This window comes from Electrona antarctica, assembly GCF_951216825.1.
Source record: "Electrona antarctica genome assembly, chromosome: 11".
Taxonomy (NCBI): Eukaryota; Metazoa; Chordata; class Actinopteri; order Myctophiformes; family Myctophidae; genus Electrona; species Electrona antarctica.
Genome location: NC_136792.1, coordinates 38,376,946 through 38,400,398, shown reverse-complemented (window position 1 = coordinate 38,400,398; position 23,453 = coordinate 38,376,946). Strand labels below are relative to the sequence as shown.

At 44.1% G+C, this 23,453-nt stretch overlaps 1 protein-coding gene across 3 annotated transcripts; it reads right to left on the bottom strand.

Moving 5' to 3' along the window:
• Positions 1-1,531: 1,531 nt before the first annotated feature.
• On the bottom strand, positions 1,532-10,976 carry LOC306932296 (uncharacterized protein). 3 transcript variants are annotated; one of them, XR_013791096.1, is made up of 3 exons: positions 10,860-10,976; positions 1,926-4,179; positions 1,532-1,712 (listed from the first exon to the last, which is right to left on the bottom strand). XR_013791096.1 is itself a non-coding variant. In XM_079514044.1 (2 exons), the coding sequence occupies exon 2, from the start codon at positions 3,567-3,569 to the stop codon at positions 2,532-2,534; it is 1,038 nt and encodes a 345-aa protein (XP_079370170.1). In that variant the 5' UTR covers positions 3,570-4,179; positions 10,860-10,976; the 3' UTR covers positions 1,532-2,531. The 3 variants fall into 3 exon arrangements, 2 of the variants coding, with proteins under 2 accessions (XP_079370170.1, XP_079370171.1); XM_079514044.1 differs by having other exon boundaries at positions 1,532-4,179; XM_079514045.1 differs by lacking the exon at positions 10,860-10,976 and adding an exon at positions 4,403-4,525 and having other exon boundaries at positions 1,532-4,179.
• Positions 10,977-23,453: the final 12,477 nt, after the last annotated feature.

Below are 23,453 nucleotides of genomic sequence, written 5' to 3'. Positions count from 1 at the left end.
AAGGGGCAAGGGCCATTATATATTCAGCATTTGAGCCACATACCACCATTTCATTGTTGATGCCTCTCAAAACTAATGAATATGTCCACATTTCCAGTACCATAGGAGAGATATTAAACAGACAATAGTTGATACATTCTCTAATTGTGTAGACTTCTTGTAGGCTAAATGATATAACAAGGTTGGATGGTCCCACCTGACAGAGAGACGAGAACTGCATTGGCACCTGTTCTTGTATAAAGCCATGCTTGGAGATTGTCCTAAATACATCTCATCTTTTCTGAAATGGGACTCTGAACCCTACCACACCCGGTCAAGTAATTTCCCCAAATTCAAGGTACCAAAAGTTAACTCTGAACTTGGTAGATCTGCTTTTAGCTTCTGTGGCCCTAATACATGGAATGACCTGCAAACGACATTAAAATGTATCACATTGGTAGCCTACCCTTGAGTCGTTTTAAAACCTTGGTGAGCATACAGACACCTACAATATGTACTGTAGATATTGTATTGCTCGACGACACTGAAAATGAGTTTAATTTAGAGAATAAACAAAACTTGAATGAAAAAAGTACCGGTAATGCAGATGTTTAACAATAAGGCCCTTGAGAGCGTAAAATGAAACCAAATGGACCCTTTCATTTTACGCTCTCACGATAAGGGTCAATTTGGTTATCAACTCTCCATCATTTAGCTGGGGACCATCTAACCAGTCCCCGGACCACTGGTTGAAAACCACTGTTCTATGGTAATTTCTGTTTAAATTAAATGCGTCCCATAAATCTTTTACAGAGTCAGGGAGCAAGAGTGATACTGTTCAAAATTCACACCCAAAGAAAAATCACAATGTGTTTTATAGGACCATCTTTATTTATAGATTTACAGTGATATATACAGCATATATGACAACTGACTTATAGGCTAATGTGATGATGCAGAAAGTGAGGATTAGAGAGTCCAATGATGTTCTGCTGAAAAAAAGGGGGGGGAAATGAAAGAAAGGAAAAAATGAAAGAAAAAAAATGAAAGAAAGAAAGAAAATACGATCTATGAAACAGCACCTTTTCTGGTATTATAAAGCATTTAAAATAGAAAACAATGAAAACATATTTCTCTCTAAATGTGCAGATGAAATCTCGATGAAACAGTTCTCAAAAACAAGACTAGATGGCAGTCAAGTCATTAAACTTACATCTTCATTCTTCACCCTATACAGGAGGACAGTTAAATTCAATGTAATCATGTACAGTATATTAAAAAAATCACACCCGTGTGAACTGAGTGGTGTAAGGTTTTATATAGCATGATGAGCTGTGGTCTGACGTAATGTCTGACGTAATGAAATCACACCCGGATGTGATTTCAAAACTGGCTGTTTTTGTGCAGAGAAAATGACCACGGTTGCTACGGTCATCCAGTTCACCCGGGTGTGATTTAATTACGTCAGAAATTATTTTGAACATAGCAACCATGGTCATTTTTTTCTGCACACAAAAGCCAGTTGTAGGAGTGGTTTACACCACTCAAAAATACCCTGGCTTTGCAATATTAATATCAAAAGGCTAAAGAAAATAATGTTAATTTGAAGCTTGTAGGTGCTGAAATAGCTTTTTTGGGGGTTTTTAGGCAACAAAAAATAAATTAGTGTACACTACAATAGCTGTAGGCCTAGTTGCTTTGTAGGAGGAGTGAGCATTAATGTAGTGGAAATACTAAAATCACACCTGTGTGAAGCTCTTATCATCATACGTCATCATACATCATGTCATTCTCAACCAATGGCACATCTCCCACCCAAACACAATTTGCGTCCTCACTTTTGTCTTCAATGTTTGTGTTTACACAATGTTTGTGTTTACACAAACACTCAAAGCTGGGCATAGGAGGGGCTAGCGCTCCTCAGAAATAAAGCCATTCATCTCAACAGCCTGCCATTGTGAATTGATAGAAAGCTTGAATAAGTAATGTTCGAAACTAAAGCATATTACATTTGACACCATGGTGATTCCAGACAGGACAGACAGTAGTCCTGTATTTCATTGTGGGTTACACCCCAGCTGTACCCAGTTCAGTATAAAGATATCTAGATCCAATGCATGAGGCCTGAGAACAAGTCAGTTTCAAATAATAAGCATAGTGGTTATAATGGCAATCATCTCTCCGAGCCAAGAGGGATGCATTTTTATGATTCCATGAAGCAGATGGATGATATTTCCACTACAGGTTATCCACTGTTTTGTCTTTTGTCTCTTTCAGTCCTGGCGAAGGCTTATAAGGAACAGCCTATTGTCTCAGGTATAGTTTTTTATTTATATAGGACAGCACTTACATACAGCACATCCTTGATGCCTCTTCAGGCACCTATTATCACCAATGTTCATGCACCTCACACACTCCAAGTCCCTGCTGATCTGTTTCCCCCGTCACCCATCCCTGCACTTGTGTCCTTCACCAGCCTCTGTTGGGAGTTTCAAAGTATAATAATAAACCCTATAGTATACAATATATTTCAGAACACGTCTCTCCATCCTTCAGAGCTCACAGCGGTGATCCACTGGCTTGTAGCGGTCCATGATGCCTAGAACATCCTCCAGGATGGAGGGCCCCAGATCCAGGTTCAACCCGGCCATCGAGTCCGACCGGGTCACCCCCGATGTGGAGGAGGAAGGGGACGAGGAGGAGCCTGAGAAACAGTGGAGGGGAGTGGCGCCAGGACTGCAGGGTGAGTCGCTCCGTTCACTCCTCAGGTCCTCCTCATTGCTCAGGCCAGTGTCCGAGTCCAGGCTAATGCCCCGGCGAGGGTCCACGGGTCCGCAGGTCTCCGACATAGAGTCCTCAGATGAGACCTCGGAGAAAGAGCCGGAGGTGGGGACGAGGTGGTGGATGGACGGGGAAAAGGAGATGTCACGGCAGGGGTCTGAGGCAAATCGTCCTACCATGCCGTTCTCAAAGAGCGGGTGATGCTGCTGTTGGCTGTGGTTGTAACCATTGCTCTGGCTTTGTTTGTGAGCATTACTGTGGTTGTAGCTGTGAGCGTTTCCAGTGTCATTTTGTATGTGGTCATTTGGCTGCATCAGCTGCTGCTGCTGCTGGTGGGGATGTGCGTGGTTAAAGTGGGACTGGGAAGGCAGCGAAGGAGGAGTGGGGTCATCCTGGAGGTGGAGGCGAGGCGGTTTGGGGGGAGCCTGTTCATGGGTGACGAACACGGGCATGGAGATGGTGGTCTTCAGCATGCCAGTGGGAGATTTGTGGTAGTGATGGCCGTTGTAGGAGTAGTCATGTACACTCGGGTTTGATGTGAAACTGTCATCCATAATCCTCTCCATGCTGTTAGAGCGTCCTGGTCCGTTCTGCGGGCGATTCAGGGAGGCCAGCATGTCCATCTTACCATGGAGGAAATCCACATCCCCAAACATGTCCCCCTCTCCCTCAGGCCCCACGTGGGCGCTGTGGCGTACGTCACCAAGCGGAGGGCTAATCATGTCTCCAGACAAAATGTCCCGTAGTTTCAGTTTCTTCCCCCTCTTGCTAGTAGTCGTTTTTAGATACATGGGTGTCTTGGCTGGCATTGTTTTTCCTAATGTATGTGGCAATTTTGTGTAAAGTAATTCACACTCTTGTGACAAGTGAGTGTAGTCTTTGTTAGTTAAGAGGTGAGGAAAGGCTCCCCAGGTCCACTCAGCAAGTTGAGTCAGTTCCTCTACAGTTTTCGAGTTGGAATATCCAGAGAACAAGAATATAGATGTTAGTTTAAGCAGAAGTATAAATGCTACAAAAATAAATTCTTGTTGCTTTCTCGCTCTGGTGTATATACCAGTTTTCAGTTCTTGGCTATAAGCTTCTCCAAGTGAACGCCCAAGTATTTAGGTTATACAGAGTAGCGATAGCAACCCGGGGGGCTGTGCCTCACGCTAACATGTGACTATGGGGGAGAGGAGAAAGGCCTTGACCTCAAAACTGGTCTCTCTCTCACAAAGACGCCATGTCCAATGTCCAAACACTGGTTCCTCTCTCCTTCGAAACACAGCCACACTCCCAGTCTCCTTCTGCTCTCGTCCTCTGCTGATGACAATGAAGATGGGGAGTACAGTATGCTTTGGCTGCCTCACTGTCGTTTTCGGAGGTCTTCGACCATAGCTCAGAAGCTTCGGGAATGTGACATCGAAGCGCTATAGAGATCTGTGAAGAAAACGGAGAGAGAAAATAATCAAAGAGGGCAAAAGTCAAAAGTGAGTGTTTGTGTGTGCGCGTGTGAGCGTGTGTGCGTACGTGCGTGCGTGTGTGGGAAAATAGTCTAAATGAGGCTTGAGGGAGATGGATGGGGCAAAATGGGGGAGGAGAGAAAAAGGCTGGGACGGGGGAAGGGATTGATTGAGGAAGGGGAGAGGGAAAGATTTACAACCTCTAGTCTATTCAGTGACCCGGAGGACAGTAATATGAAGGAAAACACTCCAAGAATCCCATCACTGTTTGCTATAGGCAGGGTCTGCCTGCCCCAAATTGCCCAAAAATGTGTGCGTGGGTGCGTGCGTGCGAGTGAGTAAGTGAGTGACTTCAGGTCTCTGATTTGAGGGTGAGTGGAGGGTTGAGTCACTTAATGAATCAGCCTGGAAAATTGGTCACACCTTTCTGAGACTGCTCAGTTTTGTGGAAATACAAATCACAGCTTGGAAATCTGCCATATAAAAAGCTTTAGTGCGGGAGTCACCTCTATCCTCTGCGACGTGTGTAGCCTGTTATCAGGCACAATATTCTAAGATGTTTTGGGGGGAGTAACAACAGAGTGGATTGTAGGAAAAGTAAGACCTGCATAGGCTTTGTCTTTTTGTGACCCCTTCAATCAACTGAATTTAATTTTTGAATTTCTTTCTGTAAAAGAAAAACGGTCATACCATATATTGTACTGTAACTGTTTGTTTTTTGTTGTTTTTTGTCATCAACACTTCTGAATGAGGTAATTTTTCTCTTTACATCATTGTCATCGTTTAACCATTATAAAGCAAATACAGTCACAGATTATAGAAAATGAATGTTGAAATGCTCCCTCTGTTATAAGCATTCAAATTGTGAAAATTGCAACAGGTAAACTGGTCACTGGCATTATTAGCATAAGCTATATGCTTCATGAGTCTTCAACAAATCAAGAGCTAACAACTAAAAACATAAAGATTAAAGGTACAAAGTTTCCGTTGCAGTTTGCAGAGTTGAATTCTAAACACATGTGGTTCACACTTGCCGTTTCAGTAGGTGAGATTTAGAAGGCTCAAGGTATTTGAGTTTTGAGCCAAGGGCACCTGGCTGGCCCTAAGGTTAAGTACAATAAGGTAATAATTACAGGTGGGTGGAACAGAAGGAGACCAAATGGTACATGGGTCAATAGGCTATCTGGAGTGTGACCTAAAGGTCAGTCAATGGTATGGACTCTGGAGGCCTAGGGGTTCTTCAGACAAATATTTCTCAGTCAGTATTGACATGTTGCGTGCGTGCGTGCGTGCGTGCGTGCGTGCGTGTGTGCGTCTGGTGCGTGTGCATGTGTGGACTGGAGCACTTAAGGCTAAAGGGCTCAGAAACTTAACACATAGACTGGGGCCTGGAGGCTAACTTCTGCTTACCAGAAGTTCGCCTTACTAGAAGTTACTACGCTAGACCGCCTTGAAAAAGATGACTAAATGTCAAGGACCCCCAAATTGATATGTATTTGATTTTGGCCGCGGACCCCCAATCTTAAAATGTTTCTTGCCAGGAACCCCCAGAAGAGAAGATTGCACTGTGAGCTTGTATATCTGCTATTTTTGAATAGCCAACATATGTATCAAATATGGATAAAGCGGGTTCAAATTATTGTGATGCTGTATTAACACATTTTGTGTGTGTGTGTCCGGAACCCCCATAAGCAGTGACAGCTCATCCATTATGTGCGATCGGGCGAGAAAGGAAGAAAATATTTATTCTACCCTGTAACTCTGAAAGCTGTGATTGGCCATTGTACGGTCCGTGTTACACCAAAAGCTTGATAAACCTGTTTTATGACCACCCTGGAACTCTATAATAATTGCTATAGAGTGTTTGTTCAGTAACAGGGCCAGGGGTCTTTCCAGCTCTCTATTAAATAGAAAATAGCTACATTTTCAGGTTGGGATACCAATTTGATCCATTCAGAGAATATTTGTAGTCTGCACGTAGAATTACATTAGAAAATGCCATATGACAATGTCAAGTTAACATTAAGTTATGTCAAGTTATCTGATTATATGCCCGAAAGATTTGCCAGGAGCCACTCTGGAGGTCGCCGCCGGACCCCACTTTGAGAAACAAAATGATGTGATGAACAGGTGATGTCGTGACATGAGAAAGTTTGGGATCTTGTGGATATCAAAGGATATTGGATAAAATAATTCATAATTCACTTGACAGAGCTTGTCTCATTGTGTCAGGGTGGTCACTCTCCAGCATTACAGCTGTCCTTGGGATGTGATGTTGTTGACACATTCTGGATTTTCTTCATGAAATCTATGTCTGTGTGCTATCTATCTGTCCCGGGCATAACTCGGGCTAGCCTGGCGCAGCCAGACTTCATCCGCCCCTATTGCATATGCATATGCCCCGAGGCAGCAGTGCAGCGCAGTGGTATATTAGTATCGCAACGCGAGGCTAAACTCAGGCACCATCCGACCGGTGCACCAAAAGTTGCATTTTGGTGAATTAAAACATTATTCTGAAATTATTTTGGGGCGGCGGTGGCTCAGGGGTAGAGTGGCTGGATGGTAACCGTGAGGTTGCCAGTTCAAACCCGGGCTCCCCCAGAGTTACTGTCGAAGTATCCTTGAGCAAGACACTGAACCCCAAATTGCTCCCGATGTGCTAGTTGGTGCCTTGCACCCTTCAGCTGCCATCGGTGTATGAATGTGTGTGTGAATGGGTGAATGTAATGCACAATCTATGTAAAGCACCTTGGATAAAGGTGCTATATAAATGCACCATTTAGATTTTCAACTACCGTCTAGTGAATAAAAGAACAGATAAATTGTAAAGGTTATGATTTATGTTTAGCCTTTTCTGCCACACTGTCGTATACAACGAAGTATGAATCAATCAGGCTTAACCACTTAAACCCCAGCATCCGTATTCTGGGAAAAACCTTCACAGAAAATAGTAGATCTCTATTGTCAGCAAAGATATTTAATGTGGAGCGAATAAGCGAGCTAATGATATGCCTTTTCAGAGATATCATACATATCTATGATTTTGCAGTTCTACACCTTAATTTATACTTCTGTAGAACGAGGGTCTAAATCTAAATGGACTGTTACTTATTTTTGTTTTAGTTTGTGTTACTGTGTAGGTGGTTGTACTGTTAAGTAACTTGGAAAAATAACCATAACAACTGCATTAAAAAATATTGTGATAATATCTTGTATTGTGATACTGCTTGAAAGAATATTGTGATATTATATTTTTCTATATCGTCCACCCCTAACTGGCCATGGACCAGTTGGTCTAATATGAATACACACAGCTACCTGCTTCATTCATCAGCTCATAGGAGACACACCTCTGTGATTATATAATGCTAATGAGTCAATATAGCCTTGGCTGCCACTGATAAAGAGATGGTCCTGATGGTCCCATTGTTTATAGAAGATAACATCTGACAGACAGGGTGTGATTTGCAGTTCCTGAGTGTGTTTTCCTGCCCTGTAGGGTGTAGGCAATAGGTGTGTGTGTGTGTGTGTGTGTGTGTGTGTGCGAATAACAAAGAAGAGCACTAGGGGTGCACGCTCTTTCGCGGCTGCGGCTCCTAGGCTCTGGAAGAGCTTGCCCCTTTATATTCGATCTGCCCCGTCTATTAATGTTTTTAAATCTCACCTTAAGACTCATCTTTTCTCCCTGGCTTTCAATCCCTCTTGAGTCCATTTTAGGTTTTGCTTTATCTTAGCTCTTTTTTGTTTTGCTTATTTTAACCTTTCATGCTTATATTTTGTCAACATTTCTGATTGTGTTTTCTCGTTTACATTCTGTGTTCTCTTGCCTGTCTATGTTTTTTCCACTGATCTGTACAGCACTTCGGTCAACCTTGGTTGTTTTAAAACGTGCTTTATAAATAAAGTTTGATTTGTGTCCTTTTCTTCTCTGCAGACTGAGAAATCAAACATTTTAATGTAATCAACTTGAATATTTTCTCTCCAACAACTACCATAGCCTACTTCTGTCTGTCTTCCTAGCTGTCTCTGCAACCCCCCCCCCCCCCCCTCTCTCTCTCTTGTGGAAAACAAAAGTCAACATATTATGTTGGAAGTGGCTAGGCCTCAGAAGAGGAATTTACATCCAAGCTACATTGGAAAGCAATAATGAATCATCTATATCACTTTCTTGTCTTGCTATAATTAAAATAGGCCTATATATTTACAATTTAAAGAATTAAATCAATTCAAATTAAATCATCGTATTCTTTCTAAGACACTGCAAACACACCGATGTTGTTGTTTCACAAGGAGGATCTAAATGGCCCCCATTTGCAGCTTGTTGTATAGGTGACAGCGTGGTCGGGTCGAGTTATTTTGGGCCATGCAGGTGAGAGACAAGATGACTAAGGCAGTGGTTCCCAAAGTGGGGTCCAGGGACCCCCAGGGGTACTTGAGGGAGTTCCAGGGGGGACCCAGCTAAATGATCATTTGTAACCAAATGGACCCTTATGGGACTGTAACTCAGAGAGTGTACAAATTACGCTCTCAGAGTTAAATTAGCATTGATTTTACAATATAAATTGGGGGTCCCAGAGATAGAAATGCTATTAAATGGGGTTCCGTAGACTAATGCACGTCAAACTGGGAGTCCTTGAAATCACTGCTAGAGACATACAAATCTTTTCAAATGGGGGTCCACGGGCTAATTAGTGTCAATTTGGGGGTCCTGGACCTTGACATGAAAACGTTTGGGAACCAGTGCCACTGGACTAAGGAGCGACCCTCTGTCTGACCTGTGGCGGTGGCAAACCAGTGTTGCCAGATTGTGTAAAATAATCAACCAGGTCCATGAAAACAAGCCCAAAAGAAGCCTGACTATACCGTCCTACAGCCTATCTTGTAGATCTGCTATTTTCAAAGCAATCATGGAGAAAAACAAATGACAAAATGTGGAATATTCTTTGAAACACAAATCTTATATGGCGGTTCCTGGTAGGCTCTATGCTGGCAGTTGGCACAACATATTTTTAGATGTAGGGTCCTTAGTTGGACAAATACATTCATCTGGAGGTCCTTGACATGAAAATGTGTGACAATCAGTAACAACATTATGAAACAAGCCCAAAATAAGCAACTACACTATAGAAACAAGCCCCCAAAAACGCCACAACCAGCAACTACCAAAATGTACAAGCAATTTTACAGAAAACAAGCACAGAGTCGCAATAATAAGCGGACATGGCAACACTGTGGCAAAAGCACAAATGTGCGTGTAGCCTTCTGCCTAGGTATACACAATACAGTAGGCTATACACGAGTAGACGCACGCTCAAGAATCAAACGCCCGCGCGCACACACGGTTCGGCTAGCCTTCCCTTTTATTATCCAGCTCGTCACGCGTATTTGCGCACAGCACAGCAGGCGGTTGTTGACAAAACTTGGCTTGTCTGTCTGATCTGTTTTTTATATACCAGTAAAATAGTTTAATAAGTCACCGGCGCCCCGTTGGCCGTTATGCTGAGTTGATGACTTTAATGACGTGTTTTATATGCTACTACTGACTGCCTCGACATCGGGTAGCCTACATCTATGAGACAACAACTCTGAAGCAACATTGCAACAATAGTAGGCTACCTAGTATCTGTCAATGCTGTCATCCAACATGACATGGAAAATAATGAAATTTCTGAACTTAAAATCTTGTATTCTGCCTATCTGTCCCCCACCCAACCCCCCGCACGCACGCACGCACACACACACACACACACACACACACACACACACACACACACACACACACTCATTATGTAATAGCTGGTCGCCTGGTCTGTGAGATCATCCTCTCCCCGGGGGCCGGGGCTCCGTTCGTTTTCTGATCGGTGCCAGCTAGTAGGTAAGGGACGGGTAAGGCTACAGTGGAACATGTGCCTAATCCAGTCGAACACAACACACAGCGTGGCTATTTTAGAGGAGCTTAATAGGCCTACCTGTTTCCACAGTGGTGACAGTGTGGGCGAATCAATGACTCCCGCCGAGTTTCAGACTCGTTCGTCTTTCTTGTGCTATCTCCGAACCAGCTTGGGCCAATAATAAATAACTACACTTTATGTTGGTCAACCATGTGGTTGAGCACCGATAACGCCCATAAAATGATGCGATAACAACATTCCAGTCGGGCGAAACGAGTCCCTGTGGTGATTTTCTTCAAATTGGTTTGATGATTGCATTATGGATGGATGGACACTTTGTTTGAATGCAGGTCTCACATGTGTGTGTTAGGCTATAGCCTATACCAGTACACAATGACTCACTTGTAGGCTAATCGTCTTACAAATTCTTAGACCCAATCATCATCATAACCTAGATTGTGGAGAATTGAGTGTGTCATCATCCCCGAGCACGCAGGGCCATGGGTTGCGCGCGTTGCGCACTTAAAATCACGGTGGGTGTCAAAAACGCTCTGCATTGTGCTGGGAAACAAACTGTTACAAAGGGCATTTCACCTCTTTTGATTGTAATATAAAGGAAAACAAAAGTCTTTTTAAACTGGCGGACCGGCGACCGCACATCGGCCACTGACCAGTGACCACTGACTGGATCGAAGCTCACTGAAAAAAGGCTCACGAAAGAATGGGCAAATAACTTAGCTGTATCACAAATCGCTGGTATACTTGCCTAATTTGGCGTCGATTATCGCGTGGAAAGAATCGCTGTAGTATATCCAGCAGCTTGTCCGTTGTCTTCAGAGCAGGTAAACCTCTTAACTACTGAGAGTGAGTGTGTCTGTGTGTGGACACTGGATTGGAACTCTGACGACAAGCAGAGCGCTGGAGGCACGGAGAAGGGAGGGGCTCTTCAACTGTGAATGAAGAAAGTGAAAGGAGGAGGAATGACTTCACTGCCACCCAGATGATGATGCGCTGGTTGAAGTTGGACGACATGGCTGATGTGATCACTTTATAAGAACTTTAAACATTTAGAACTTTGACAACCAGACTATAGCCCACTAGGGCTGTAGATAGATATAGATACAGGCTACATTTTCAGGTGGGTAGCCAGTTTCGTCCAATCAGGAGAAAGCCTATACTTATCAGCTTCAATTTCATAATTTTCATAGAGATCCATGCAGTTCCAACTTTGTCTGATTGTGATTTGTCTGAAAATGTAGCATATTTTCTGTTTACTAAGGGATGGAGAGGAGACACATCTCTCTCGCATGGCCTATTAAGGAATAATGAGACGTTTATTGGGCCTTACATATAATGTGTTGACTCAGGGCCTGCTGGTTTTGGAAACGCGATCCGCACATGGATGCGCAGATTGCGCACTGTGCATTATGGCTTGGCTAATGAGCAATTAACAAATGGTGGAGAATGCAAACGTTTGCTCTTCTTGAGTGAAGCAGACTGCAGACACGTCTCGTTTACAGTACGCACGGGACGCTTTTGCGAGGCCAAATTAAAACCACTTGTTATTTACGCATCCATCCAGCGCCGTGCCCTAATCTGCGTCTGCTAGACAGGCGTCTTTTTCGCTGAATTGGCATGGTGTAAATGCATGCAGAGAGCAGAGCAGAGCAGTCTCCAAACATATTTTACTTTTATGGTCGTGCGTGGTTTAACTGCGCATATATACAAGTTGAACTTGAGCAGTTGCCAATGACGTTCGGAAACCCAAATCCATGCCCCCCCCCGTGCCTCTCTTTGTATCTCCACTCTATCACACACACACACACACACACACACACACACACACACACACACACACACACACACACACACACACACACACACACACACACACACACACTCTCACTATTTCAGAATGTTAGGCATATACTTTGAAGTAGTGATGGAATGCGCAAACAATTGGACCGACATGCAGACAACTAGGCCAAAGACGTTCGTGGCTGTATCATATCCTGCAAACACACACACACACACACACACACACACACACACACACACACACACACACACACACACACACACACACACACACACACACACACACACACACACACACACACACACACACACACACACACCAGTAGTCAGAGATGTAATGAGTATAGCCAGTCAGTATGAGGTATCCATGGGGACCTTTGTCTTACCACATGTACACTATTATATTACACACTCGTTCTCCATCTCTGGCTCTTTTCCTCTCTCTCTCTACATGGGGTGACTGTGGCTCAAGAGGTAGAGCAGGTCATCCAATGATCCATGGGTCGGTGGTTCGAATCCCGGCTCCTCCTGTCTACATGTCAAAGTGTCCTTGGGCAAGACACTGAACCCCAAATTGCTCCCGATGTGCTGGTTGGTACCTTGCATGGCTTCCGCCGCAATCGGCGTATGAATGTGTGTGTGAATGGGTGAATGTAATGCACAATCTATGTAAAGCGCCTTGGATAAAGGCGCTATATAAATGCACCATTTACCATTTACATGTCTCTCCCTGTCTGTCTTCCTCTCTGTGTCTCTACGTTCACCCCTTCTCCCCCCCCCCCCCGCACTCACACACACACATGTAAATGTGTGTGTGTGTGTGTATCTATGTAAAGCGCCTTGGATAAAGGCGCTATATAAATGCACCATTTACCATTTATGTCTCTCCCTGTCTGTCTTCCTCTCGTTCTAATCAAGTTAAAAGTCAATTACCCTTCTCTACCTCCCTCTATCTCTCTATTCTTTGCCCTCCTCCCCCCTCTCTCTCCCCCCCAACAGCCTGTCTGTCTGTCTGTCTGTCTGTCTGTCTGTCTGTCTGTCTGTCTGTCTGTCTGTCTGTCTGTCTGTCTGTCTGTCTACAGTGCTGCTCTGTGATGCACCCCCCTCCACCCCCTGCTGTGTCTCTGTCAGGACCATAGAGGGGACCAGTAGTCTCCGGGGAGCTTAGCATGGGGCCAGCCTGGGGGGGCCTGATGGAAACTGCCTGGTGGAGGTCTTTGTGTGTGTGTGTGTGTGTGTGTGTGTGTGTGTGTGTGTGTGTGCGTGCGTGCGTGCGTGCGTGCGTGCGTGCGTGCGTGCGTGCGTGTCCCTGTGCGAGATGTGTGAGAGAGAGTCAGCAGTGTGTATGAGTGATCTCTCTGACATGCACATAAGGTTTATGCCATGGATTGAGCACTGGAGTGGGGTTTGTCTGAGCAACCGAAAGATTGTATGTAATGGGAAGAAGAAGAAGATTGCATGTTCCTCCCTTCATACATAGTTTTTAAGTGTTTTTATTTTGACACTTGCTTTGGCAATGTAAACATAATGTTTCCCATAAAGCTCATTTAAATGTAATTGAATAGTTAACTGTCCTGTCCAACCCAAAGAACTACACAGTTCATTGTCACCCTCAGCGTTGGTGCTGCTATAGTCCTACAACCCATTTACCACATATTCACATGGTGGCCATTTTGCCCATACGTCAAGAAAGTATGATCCTATGACCACACAACCACAGGAAGTAGATGGAAACATGCTGGGAGGGAAAGGAACATGCAGCCGCAGAGTGTAAAGGGGACAGGCGGACAGGGAGTGTAAAGGGGAGTGTAAAGGGGACAGGCGGACAGGGAGGGCATCCAGATCTGACCTTTCCCTTCTTTGTTTGGAGGTTATGTAACAGCCTCTCTCAACAAGGTGTCATTAATCTGTCCCCATGCAGGACAGAGAGAGAGAGAGAGAGAGAAGACACACGATTCAACAAGGACTTCATTGTTGAAAGAATTACTTCTGCCTTGTGTTCCCTTATCTCTTTTCCCACTATATTCGATCAAAATGTCCCATGATTGTTTCAAAGTGTTACCGACCTGTTAATGTTTCTGACACTTTGCTGATGCTGCTATCCATATAGTGAAAAGCCACAGTACTCTGATAAGAAGTCACATGCTTGGTTGGAGAATATCAGAAGCGTTTTCCAAGGTTCAGGAACTGTTTGTATTATTCAAAGTGTTATCTCATCAACAAAAGTTATCATTATCTCTAAAAACTATTAACTTGTTTAGGTATTTCTCTAATCACATTTTTAACCCATTAAAACTGGGAAAGCATCCGTGTCATTTTAGATTTTTGCGTTGGCTATTCAAAATTAGTACAAGCTCCCAGCATGTCACTTTGTGCCGTGCTGCAAGCTTGTATATCTGCTAACTTTGAACATTTTGGAAGACGTGAGAACTACTGACTTAGAAGACATTTTATATCAGCATTAGGTCTTAATAAAATCATTGAAATTTCAATCAGCAAATCACCTTAGCCATGATGTGACCCCTTGCTACAGAACTCTTGGCATACACTACACTATGGTGCTTTATAGCAGCAAGCAGTGCTTGACCCTGCTGTGGTTGGTGTATGTACTGTATGTGTGTATGTGTGTATCTATATGTAATGGGGCACATTAACCGGCAGTGAAAGTCATGGCCGAGTGACAGCTGAGACCCGGGATTGAGCGGGTGACCTCATAGCATGGAATTCCTGGGAATCCATGAGTATATACAACTCTACATGTGGTTCCGTTTAGAGGACTGTGATTGGAGCGCACACTGCAGAAACTCATGGCAGGCGGCGGAGGGGGCAAGCTGAAAGAAAAGAGAAAAGAGAGAAGCGGGGGAGAGAGAGAGAGGGTGAAAAAAGGTGTGTGTGTGTGTGTGTGTGTGTGTGTGTGTGTGTGTGTGTGTGTGTGTGTGTGTGTGTGTGTGTGTGTGTGTGTGTGTGTGTGTGTGTGTGTGTGAGTAACAAAATTCCCAAATAAGAGGGAGGTTGAGAGAAAGAGGGTTGTTAAGCTCAGATATGAGTGAGAAAGCCATGAGAATTGATGACATAAGAGAGGGACAGGAAATTATCTGTGTTGTCCAGCTGCGTTCCTGTGTCACCCTGACTCACTGTGCATGTCCTTGGTGTCATGGTTTACCATTCAACTGTATTTTCTTGACACTTTGTACTCATAAATGTACAAATGGAACCAAATGGACTCTGGCCATTTAGTTCCATTTGTATGTACACTCCCACAGTTATAACACTTGGGAGTTTGCTGTGTGTGTTTTATTTACTTCACATTTGGCTAAAAGTGCTACAACACATACAGTATAGCTTTTGTTACTGTTATAATATTAGCATTCAGCAGCAGAACAGTTAAGTTTTAAAGCTACTAGAAGACAGGAGTCAGCTCCCTGCATTAATGAGAATAAAAACAGCTCAATCAAGTTTTGGGAAGGAATTGCAAACCTGTGATAAGTCCTTGAAATCTATGGTTTATTTGTATTACTGTATATAAATAGCATGTGCCAAGAGTTATTTCTTCATGGAACATTACTTTGATACTAGACAGTGGATCTTTATCTGTAGTCAGACAATCGCCCATGTTAGAATACATTTACTGGACAAAGATTCAAATAAACTGCATTGCAATGCATTGCAAGTCATTTTCACCCTCTGAAGAAAGTGACGTCACTGTTTTATATATAACAATATTCTTATTTTTATCTCTTTATTGTTTCCCTCTTGCCTTTCGCAGACAAAATAACCCACCGTCTCAAATTTTATGACTTTTAATTTTGACCCACAGGGTCAAATTAAAAGTCTCATATACTGGGCTTTTATAGAAAATACTCTCAGTTTTTCCACCAGACTTAGTTTCCAGTGAGTGTGGACTGTGGAAAGCATAACAATGAGTGATGTAACAGAGGCGATTGATGACAGAGGAAGAGTGAGAGAGAGAGAGAGAGAGAGAGAGAGAGAGAGAGAGAGAGAGAGAGAATGGGCGTCTCTAAATGTGTCAAATCTGCCTCGAAATATTGTAGTGCTGCATTCAATGTGAGCAGATAGCACAGCACACGCACGCACACACACAGCACACGCACACACACACGCACATGCACGCACATACACGCACACATGCACGCACGCACGCACGCACGGCACGCACGCACACACACACACACACACACGATACATAACATTGAAACGGACGAGCCTCTTTCTGACCACGTTTCCTAATGTGTTCCTTCTCTCCCCCACCCCTCCTACATTCCTGGTCAAACGTTCCTTTCCCTTCTCCTCTCTTCCTCGTTCCCTCTCTCACCCCCCCCCCCCCCCACCCTCCCCTCCCTTTCTCCTCCTAAGGGCCGATGTGTCTGCCATTGCATCCTCCCTCAGTTTCCAGAATCTCCACATACCCCCCCATACTCCTCCTCATGCTTCTGTGGCCTCCCTTCCTCTTTCCTCTGCTCCCTCCTTCCTCCTCGGCTCCTGCCTTTCAAGGCCCAGAGGCTTGGCTCAGAGGGTCAGGGCCCGGGGCAAGCAAGAACAAACACACAGAAATAGACAACAACAGTGAAAGAGAGGAAGGGAGTGGAGGGGGGGGGGATGTGCGACGACAACAAGCCGTGCCAAACCTGGCCGGATGGTTGGGCTTCCACTTATCACCAGGCAGGGACGAGGACGTTGATTCTTTAACGAGCTAGGACACTGAGTTTGTTGCATGTGAGCATTGTGTGTGTGTGTGTGCGTGCGTGTGTGCCTTTGTGCGTGCTCGCATGCTGCGTGTGCATGTGCGTTCATGGGCATGTATGTGGGTTAGTGAGATTTACTGCTGGCCAAAGTCAGTGTGACAGAATAAAGCTGGGAAACTCTACGGCTGAACACCAAGACAAACAAACATTCAACTCACGCCTCATTGACACCCTGGATGGCTTCCAGCAGTGTGTGTGAGTGTGTGTGTGTGTGTGTGTGTGTGTGTGTGTGTGTGTGTGTGTGTGTGTGCGTGCGTGCGTGCGTGCGTGGGTGCGTGTTGTATCAGTAAATAGAGAACCATACACTCAATGTAGTTCAAAATGTCTCATCAGGGTATCACTTGGAGCTCCATTGAGTGTTCTGTGCATTTACCTATACTCTCTTATTACGTTATGTGTAGTCAGGACTCAGGAGTCCGGTTGAGTCTATTGAGAACAAGTATTTGTTCGCATATGCTCAACGCAACGGTCATACTCCTATGTACACACAAGCGAGTGTGTGTGTGTGTGAGTGTGTGTGTGTGCGTGCGTGCGTGCGCGTGTTTATGCATGTATTTGCAAAAGCAGCAAGTTCCTAAGCCTCTCTGGGAAACCAGGCAGCTGGAAGTCTTGAATCTCTTGCCAGTGTTTACCTCAGTAAAAGAGGAAAGCACTGTGGTGTGTGTGTGTGTGTGTGTGTGTGTGTGTGTGTGTGTGTGTGTGTGTGTGTGTGTGTGTGTGTGTGTGTGTGTGTGTGTATGTGTATGCGCGGGCGTGTGTGCATTCTTAAGCAACACTTGGAAACCGGTCTCTTGCCAGTGGTTACCGCACTAAAACCTAAGCAGAGATGTGAGATCATATGTATGTGTCTGCACATATGCTATGCATACATATATCAGTGTATGCATGCGCGTGGTTGATCGTGTGTGTGTGTGTGTGTGCATGTGTGTGTGCATGTGTGTATGATCATACACTTTAAGAGAACATGTACCTGGACATGTGCCAGACACAGGCGGTCGACGCCAGTTTTAGTCAAGCAGGGTAAATCTGTCCTACGGACTGGTCAGTCTGTTCCACAACAGGATATGGAGATGTTGATGTTGTGGAGTTTGGGATCCGAGAGTAACGGAGGTTACCAGAGTTCACGCTACCTCATGTGTTTTCACAATCACTTCAAATCATTCCCACATGTATATAGGCCCATTGATTGTCAGCTAGATTATCTATTGTTTAACATTGTTTAAGTCAAGGGCTCTGGTGGTGCGTGGTGGCTAATTCACACTGCAGTGACAGAGGAATGACTGGTGAATGGCGACTCTGGTTATGAACTTCGTCTAGTCCGTAAACTCCGTATCGTAGATTTGCCCTAGATGTCCAGCTCTGGGAACCACATGAGCATTATAGAAACAGGGATCAGTTACTTACCTGCAAGGAAAATAAATGTAATGTATTAAGGAAGATGTATTCTGTTTTCTTCATATATGTGCTAAGTCTAAATATGTGTGTGTGTGTGTGTGTGTGTGTGTGTGTGTGTGTGTGTGTGTGTGTGTGTGTGTGTGTGCGTGCGTGCGTGTGTGCGTGCGTGCGTGCGTGCGTGCGTGCGTGCGTGCGTGCGTGCGTGTGTGTGTGATTTGATGTACTGTATGTACCTGTGTAATGTCATAATAAGAGAAAAAGTACAATAAACATTTTGAGAAAACAAAATATTTTCCCTCATTAAAAGGTCGAGAAAAGAGCTTAATTGTGGCTGAAATCTTGGGGAAATGCAGACTTGCCTTCCTCTCTGTCAACAACTACTCTTGAGTTGGCCTAAGGTACTCGCAGTTAAATACTCAATGTTAAGGGGCACGGTGGCACAGTCGGTAGTGCTGTCGCCTCACAGCTAGAAGGTCCTGGGTTCGATTCCCACTGGGGACACTGTGGGCGCTTGGGGCGTGTTTCCTCCTCCGCGTCATCAGTGCCCATACCCGAGGCGGGGTTGGCGAAAGGGCCTTTCTGTGTGGAGTTTGCATGTTCTCCCCGTGTCCCCTAGGGTAGGTACCCTCACAAAAACATGCAGTAATCCTGGTCTCTAAAACGACCTCCCCCTGGCCAGCCGGGGCGCCTGATGGGGGGGAAAGGAACTGGTCGGAATAACGTGTTCCTTCCACGCGCTACGTCCGGCCAGGGAAATTCCCCCCTGTCAGGTGAAAAGAAGCAACTTGGACTCCTCATGCATAGAAGGAGGCATGAGGTCAGTCCGCTGCCCCCCCAGGTTGGCAGAGGAAGTGTAGCGCCCAGGATTACATTAGATAATTGGCACTGGGTGAAAAAACTGGGTTGCAAAATCGTGGGATAAAAATTATAAGGAAAAAAAAAAACTCAATGTTAAGTGTACATGTTAAGTGTACAAATGGAATTACAAAGTTACAAATGCATGGAATTAACACTGTTACTGTGTACTCACACCCACAGTTCCTCTCCTCATACTCCAAGTGAGATTGGTATTTCTACCAGCCAGAAAACGCCAAAGTGCTTTAGGTAAAGTGATTTAAGTAAAGTGTTGTACAGTAAATATCACATACACCATAGTTTGACTTTGACACGAGTTACCCAAGATCACACATGTCAGACTCAGAATTAAGATAGAACACAAGGATAAGTCTACTGGATCAGAAGGAGTTTATAATAAAAAAAAGAAAACTACCCACGTAAACAAAGATTAACAAAACAGGACCACACATGAACACCAGCAGGAGAGCATAATCAAGTAACTCTGTATTCAATCAATGAATGTATAATAAACTAATAGAACAACAGCAAATAGAAACCAGTTATGCAACATGAGATATTAACAACATTTAAGACAGACAGACAGACAGACAGACAGACAGACAGGCAGGCAGGCAGGCAGGCAGGCAGGCAGGCAGGCAGACAGGCAGGCAGGCAGACAGACAGACAGACAGACAGACAGACAGACAGACAGACAGACAGACAGATCCAAGTGATGGCCAGAAAGACAGACAGATTGGGGCTTGTCATGGGGCCAAGTGAAGACTGCCGACCGTATTGAAGTCGGGTTTCCCTTTTACAAGAATACAGCACATTGTTTGTAAATTTAGCAAAGCAATCCATCATGGAGTTGACATTGGAGTGTCCCTCCCTGGCCAATATAGAAGCTAAAGAGGAAGACCGCTATATAGGGGTTAGGCAAACAGAGGATCAAGGCTAGTACACATACTTGCAGTAATGTGATTTACTTTGGCGTTTGCATACTTTGCATAGTACGGCTGAAACACTGACTTTCATTGAAGGAGGAGGAGGTTGACCTTGTCATTTGCACACTGACACTGATTTACTTATCTTGTAAAGTGTCATCATCCTATCACTGTCCTTGTCCTATTGGGCATATTAACCAGAACCAATTCCTGTATCCTACATACTGGCAATAAAGTGATTCAGAGTTCTAAGAACATGAATAATTGCCAAATACAATGAATCAGTACAATGAATTAATTTGCCAAAACAAATATTGGACTTTCATTAACTGATAACAGACAGGAACAGAGGTACAGTAACTATGTCTGGTACTATTACAGACAGAGTGGGCGGAGTGGGAGTGGGAGTGGGCGGTGGGAAACCTGGGTTTCTGTGGAAACCCTGAGACGGGATATGTGATGTCGTTGGTGTTATCACACGGGCTCCTCCCTTTACACATGTTCCTTTGAACTATAGGATACAGAGTACAGATTACAGATAATGTTGAGAAGAAGGGAACAGAACAGTGACATGGAAGAGATGATGAGGAATTGTGGAAGTGGGGACAGCTGCGATCGTAATTCTTTAATAAAGGAAATGAAGGGATTGTTTTTTAAGAAGAAAAAAAACGTATTACAAATATATTTTTGTTTTAATGTAAGGGTATCATTTATTGATTTCAATAGCTGAATAGAGATGAGAGTCAGAGAAGTCAAATTTAGCCTACTGAGGAGGTGAGGGTAGTAGAAAAGATGGGCATATGACAAGAGGGAGAATAAGGGAAATGGAGAGGAGAGAGAAGGGGGAACACAGTCCTTCCCAGGAGCAGTGCAGTGATGGGTGGAATTCTTTCAGCAGGGACAGGAAATGGGGGCGGAAGGGGTTGAAGACTTCATGTACTTTGTGTGTGTGTGAATTTGCAGCATTTGCAAGCCAAGGCCATGTGGGAATAGCAAATGTGAAAATCCCAGATATTTAGCATAACACACACAGAGCATACATTAAAAAGTCCTTAAACGCGCACAAATAAACACACAAATAAACACACACACACACACACACACACACACACACACACACACACACACACACACACACACACACACACACACACACACACACACACACACACAATTGGTCATAATTGACCCCATGTGCGTCAGACAGACAGTGGGACGGGTTGACTCAATCCAGAGCCATGCTCTGCTATACTGTTATGGATATGAGTGATCATAATGCTGTGAGGTCTCATTGTACATGGAGGGGTTACAGAGGCCCTGCCTAGGGCTCTATCAGACATTTACAGAAACACACAAACACAAGCTGTCAACTGTGTGTGAGGGGCCAGCACTGTCCTATAGAGGGACACACGCACGCATGCATGCACGCACGCACACACACACACATGCACACACACACACACACACACAGTCGCACGCACGCACGCACGCACGCACGCACGCACGCACGCACGCACGCACGCACGCACGCACGCACGCACGCACGCACGCACGCACGCAAACACACACACACACAGACACACACACACACACACACACACACACACACACACGCACACGCACACACGCATGCACACACACACCAGAAGCACCAGAAGCATGTGGACACCACAAAGAGCCCTGTCACATGTAGAACAGATACATACCAACACAGTGATGTCAGTTTGTTCATCACTACTATACACTGCACAGCTATTCAGCACAACTGCTACAGCTGAAGGCCGGCAGCGATCTATTCTCAAACTATCAGTTTTTGTTCAAGATCGTAAACGGAGATATATAGGCATCATCCAGATTGTTGAAAAGTGCTTTAGATATTTCATTTAATTTGGTCTGGATAATGTTCTTTGAACTGCAACTGTCCAAATGCTGATCTGATCTGGTTCTGTAAACTGTATCTTTTGTGTTTTAAATGAAATCTACTTTGAGTACAACTTGCATGGGTGGAGTTTATTTGTGACGTATAATGTGGATGGGATGACATCATAATATTATCTCAAAAATACCAATTGTCCCAGAAGTGTTTTAGTACACTGTTAAGACAAAGGAGCAGAAATATGATAAAGCTGTGTCTAAGACACAATATTACAAAACAGAATGATCAGACCGTACAATTCTATCAGGTCAAGCGCATACAGTTCCTACATTCCACTGAATATGAATGACTGTATGTTTCCACCCGGGTCAAATAGTAGGCTATTTTCCAATGCCTCTGTTTTCTTCTTATTTTTCTTCTTCTTCTTCTTCTTCTTCTTCTTCTTCTTCTTCTTCTTCTTCGTCTTCTTCTTCTTCTTCTTCTTCTTCTTCTTCTTCTTCTTCTTCTTCTTCTTCTTCTTCTTCTTCTTCTTCTTCTTCTAGGGGCCAACAGTGGCCGACGGCCGTACATGTCCCACAAAGGTTAGACTAATTATTGATTTTTTACTTACACCAAGTGAAAGCAACAATAGACTCTTTTTACAGCAAATATTTTGATGTATTTAGATGGAGGAGTGCAGCTGCAGATATATATATATATATATATATATATATATATATACAACTAATGCTGGGTGTGTTTAATTTGGGTGTTATTTTGTGCACCATAACACTCTTCATGCTGGCATCTAAATTAAACAGACCCAGAATTAATGTTCTAACCTTCAGCTGCCTTTATCCATGAGGGATGTCCAAAACGTTTTAATGTTATAACCTTCAGCTGCCTTTATCCATGAGGGATGTCCAAAACGTTTTAATGTTATAACCTTCAGCTGCCTTTATCCATGAGGGATGTCCAAAACGTTTTAATGTTATAACCTTCAGCTGCCTTTATCCATGAGGGATGTCCAAAACGTTAATGTTATAACCTTCAGCTGCCTTTATCCATGAGGGATGTCCAAAACGTTAATGTTATAACCTTCAGCTGCCTTTATCCATGAGGGATGTCCAAAACAGACAGATGTTAGAGAAATAACCTACAAATGGAATAAGAGAGAGGCTATTGAGAGAGGCCTGTAGAGAGTGGCATGGGTAGAACAAAAAAACACCAGTGACTAAGCAGCACTATAGTAGTAATCTGACAGCAGCTCTTCATATAATCCACTACCAGTCAGAACAAATTTCCATTATTTCCCAACTTCCTTTTCATTAAGTGCAGTGTGTGGGAATCTTATAGATTATAATGACTTTTTAGAAGGAGTGTCTTCAAGGATAATGAGAGAGAGAGAGAGAGAGAGAGAGAGAGAGAGAGAGAGAGAGAGAGAGAGAGAGAGAGAGAGAGAGAGAGAGAGAGAGAGAGAGATGAGGGTGGGATGAGTGAACAAGAATGACTCAGACAAAGAGGCCCTGGAGAGATGAGGGTGTGTGGGTGGGAGAACGAAAAGTCAGTAGTATCTTCAGAATCCACACAGGTGCCCCCATCCGTCTACAATCAGTACTGTAGCTACAGTACAGTGGCCCTCTCCAAATCCTAGCTAGCCCATGTCAGCCTTAAGAAGATTATCTTTTCTATATATACACTCACCACAGAGAACTTCTCTGAACACAAAGCAGATTACTGGCAGAAGA

Excerpts from the sequence above, each read along its gene's own strand:
- LOC306932296 (XM_079514044.1), bottom strand. The coding sequence starts at position 3,569 with ATGCCAGCCAAGACACCCATGTATCTAAAAACGACTACTAGCAAGAGG.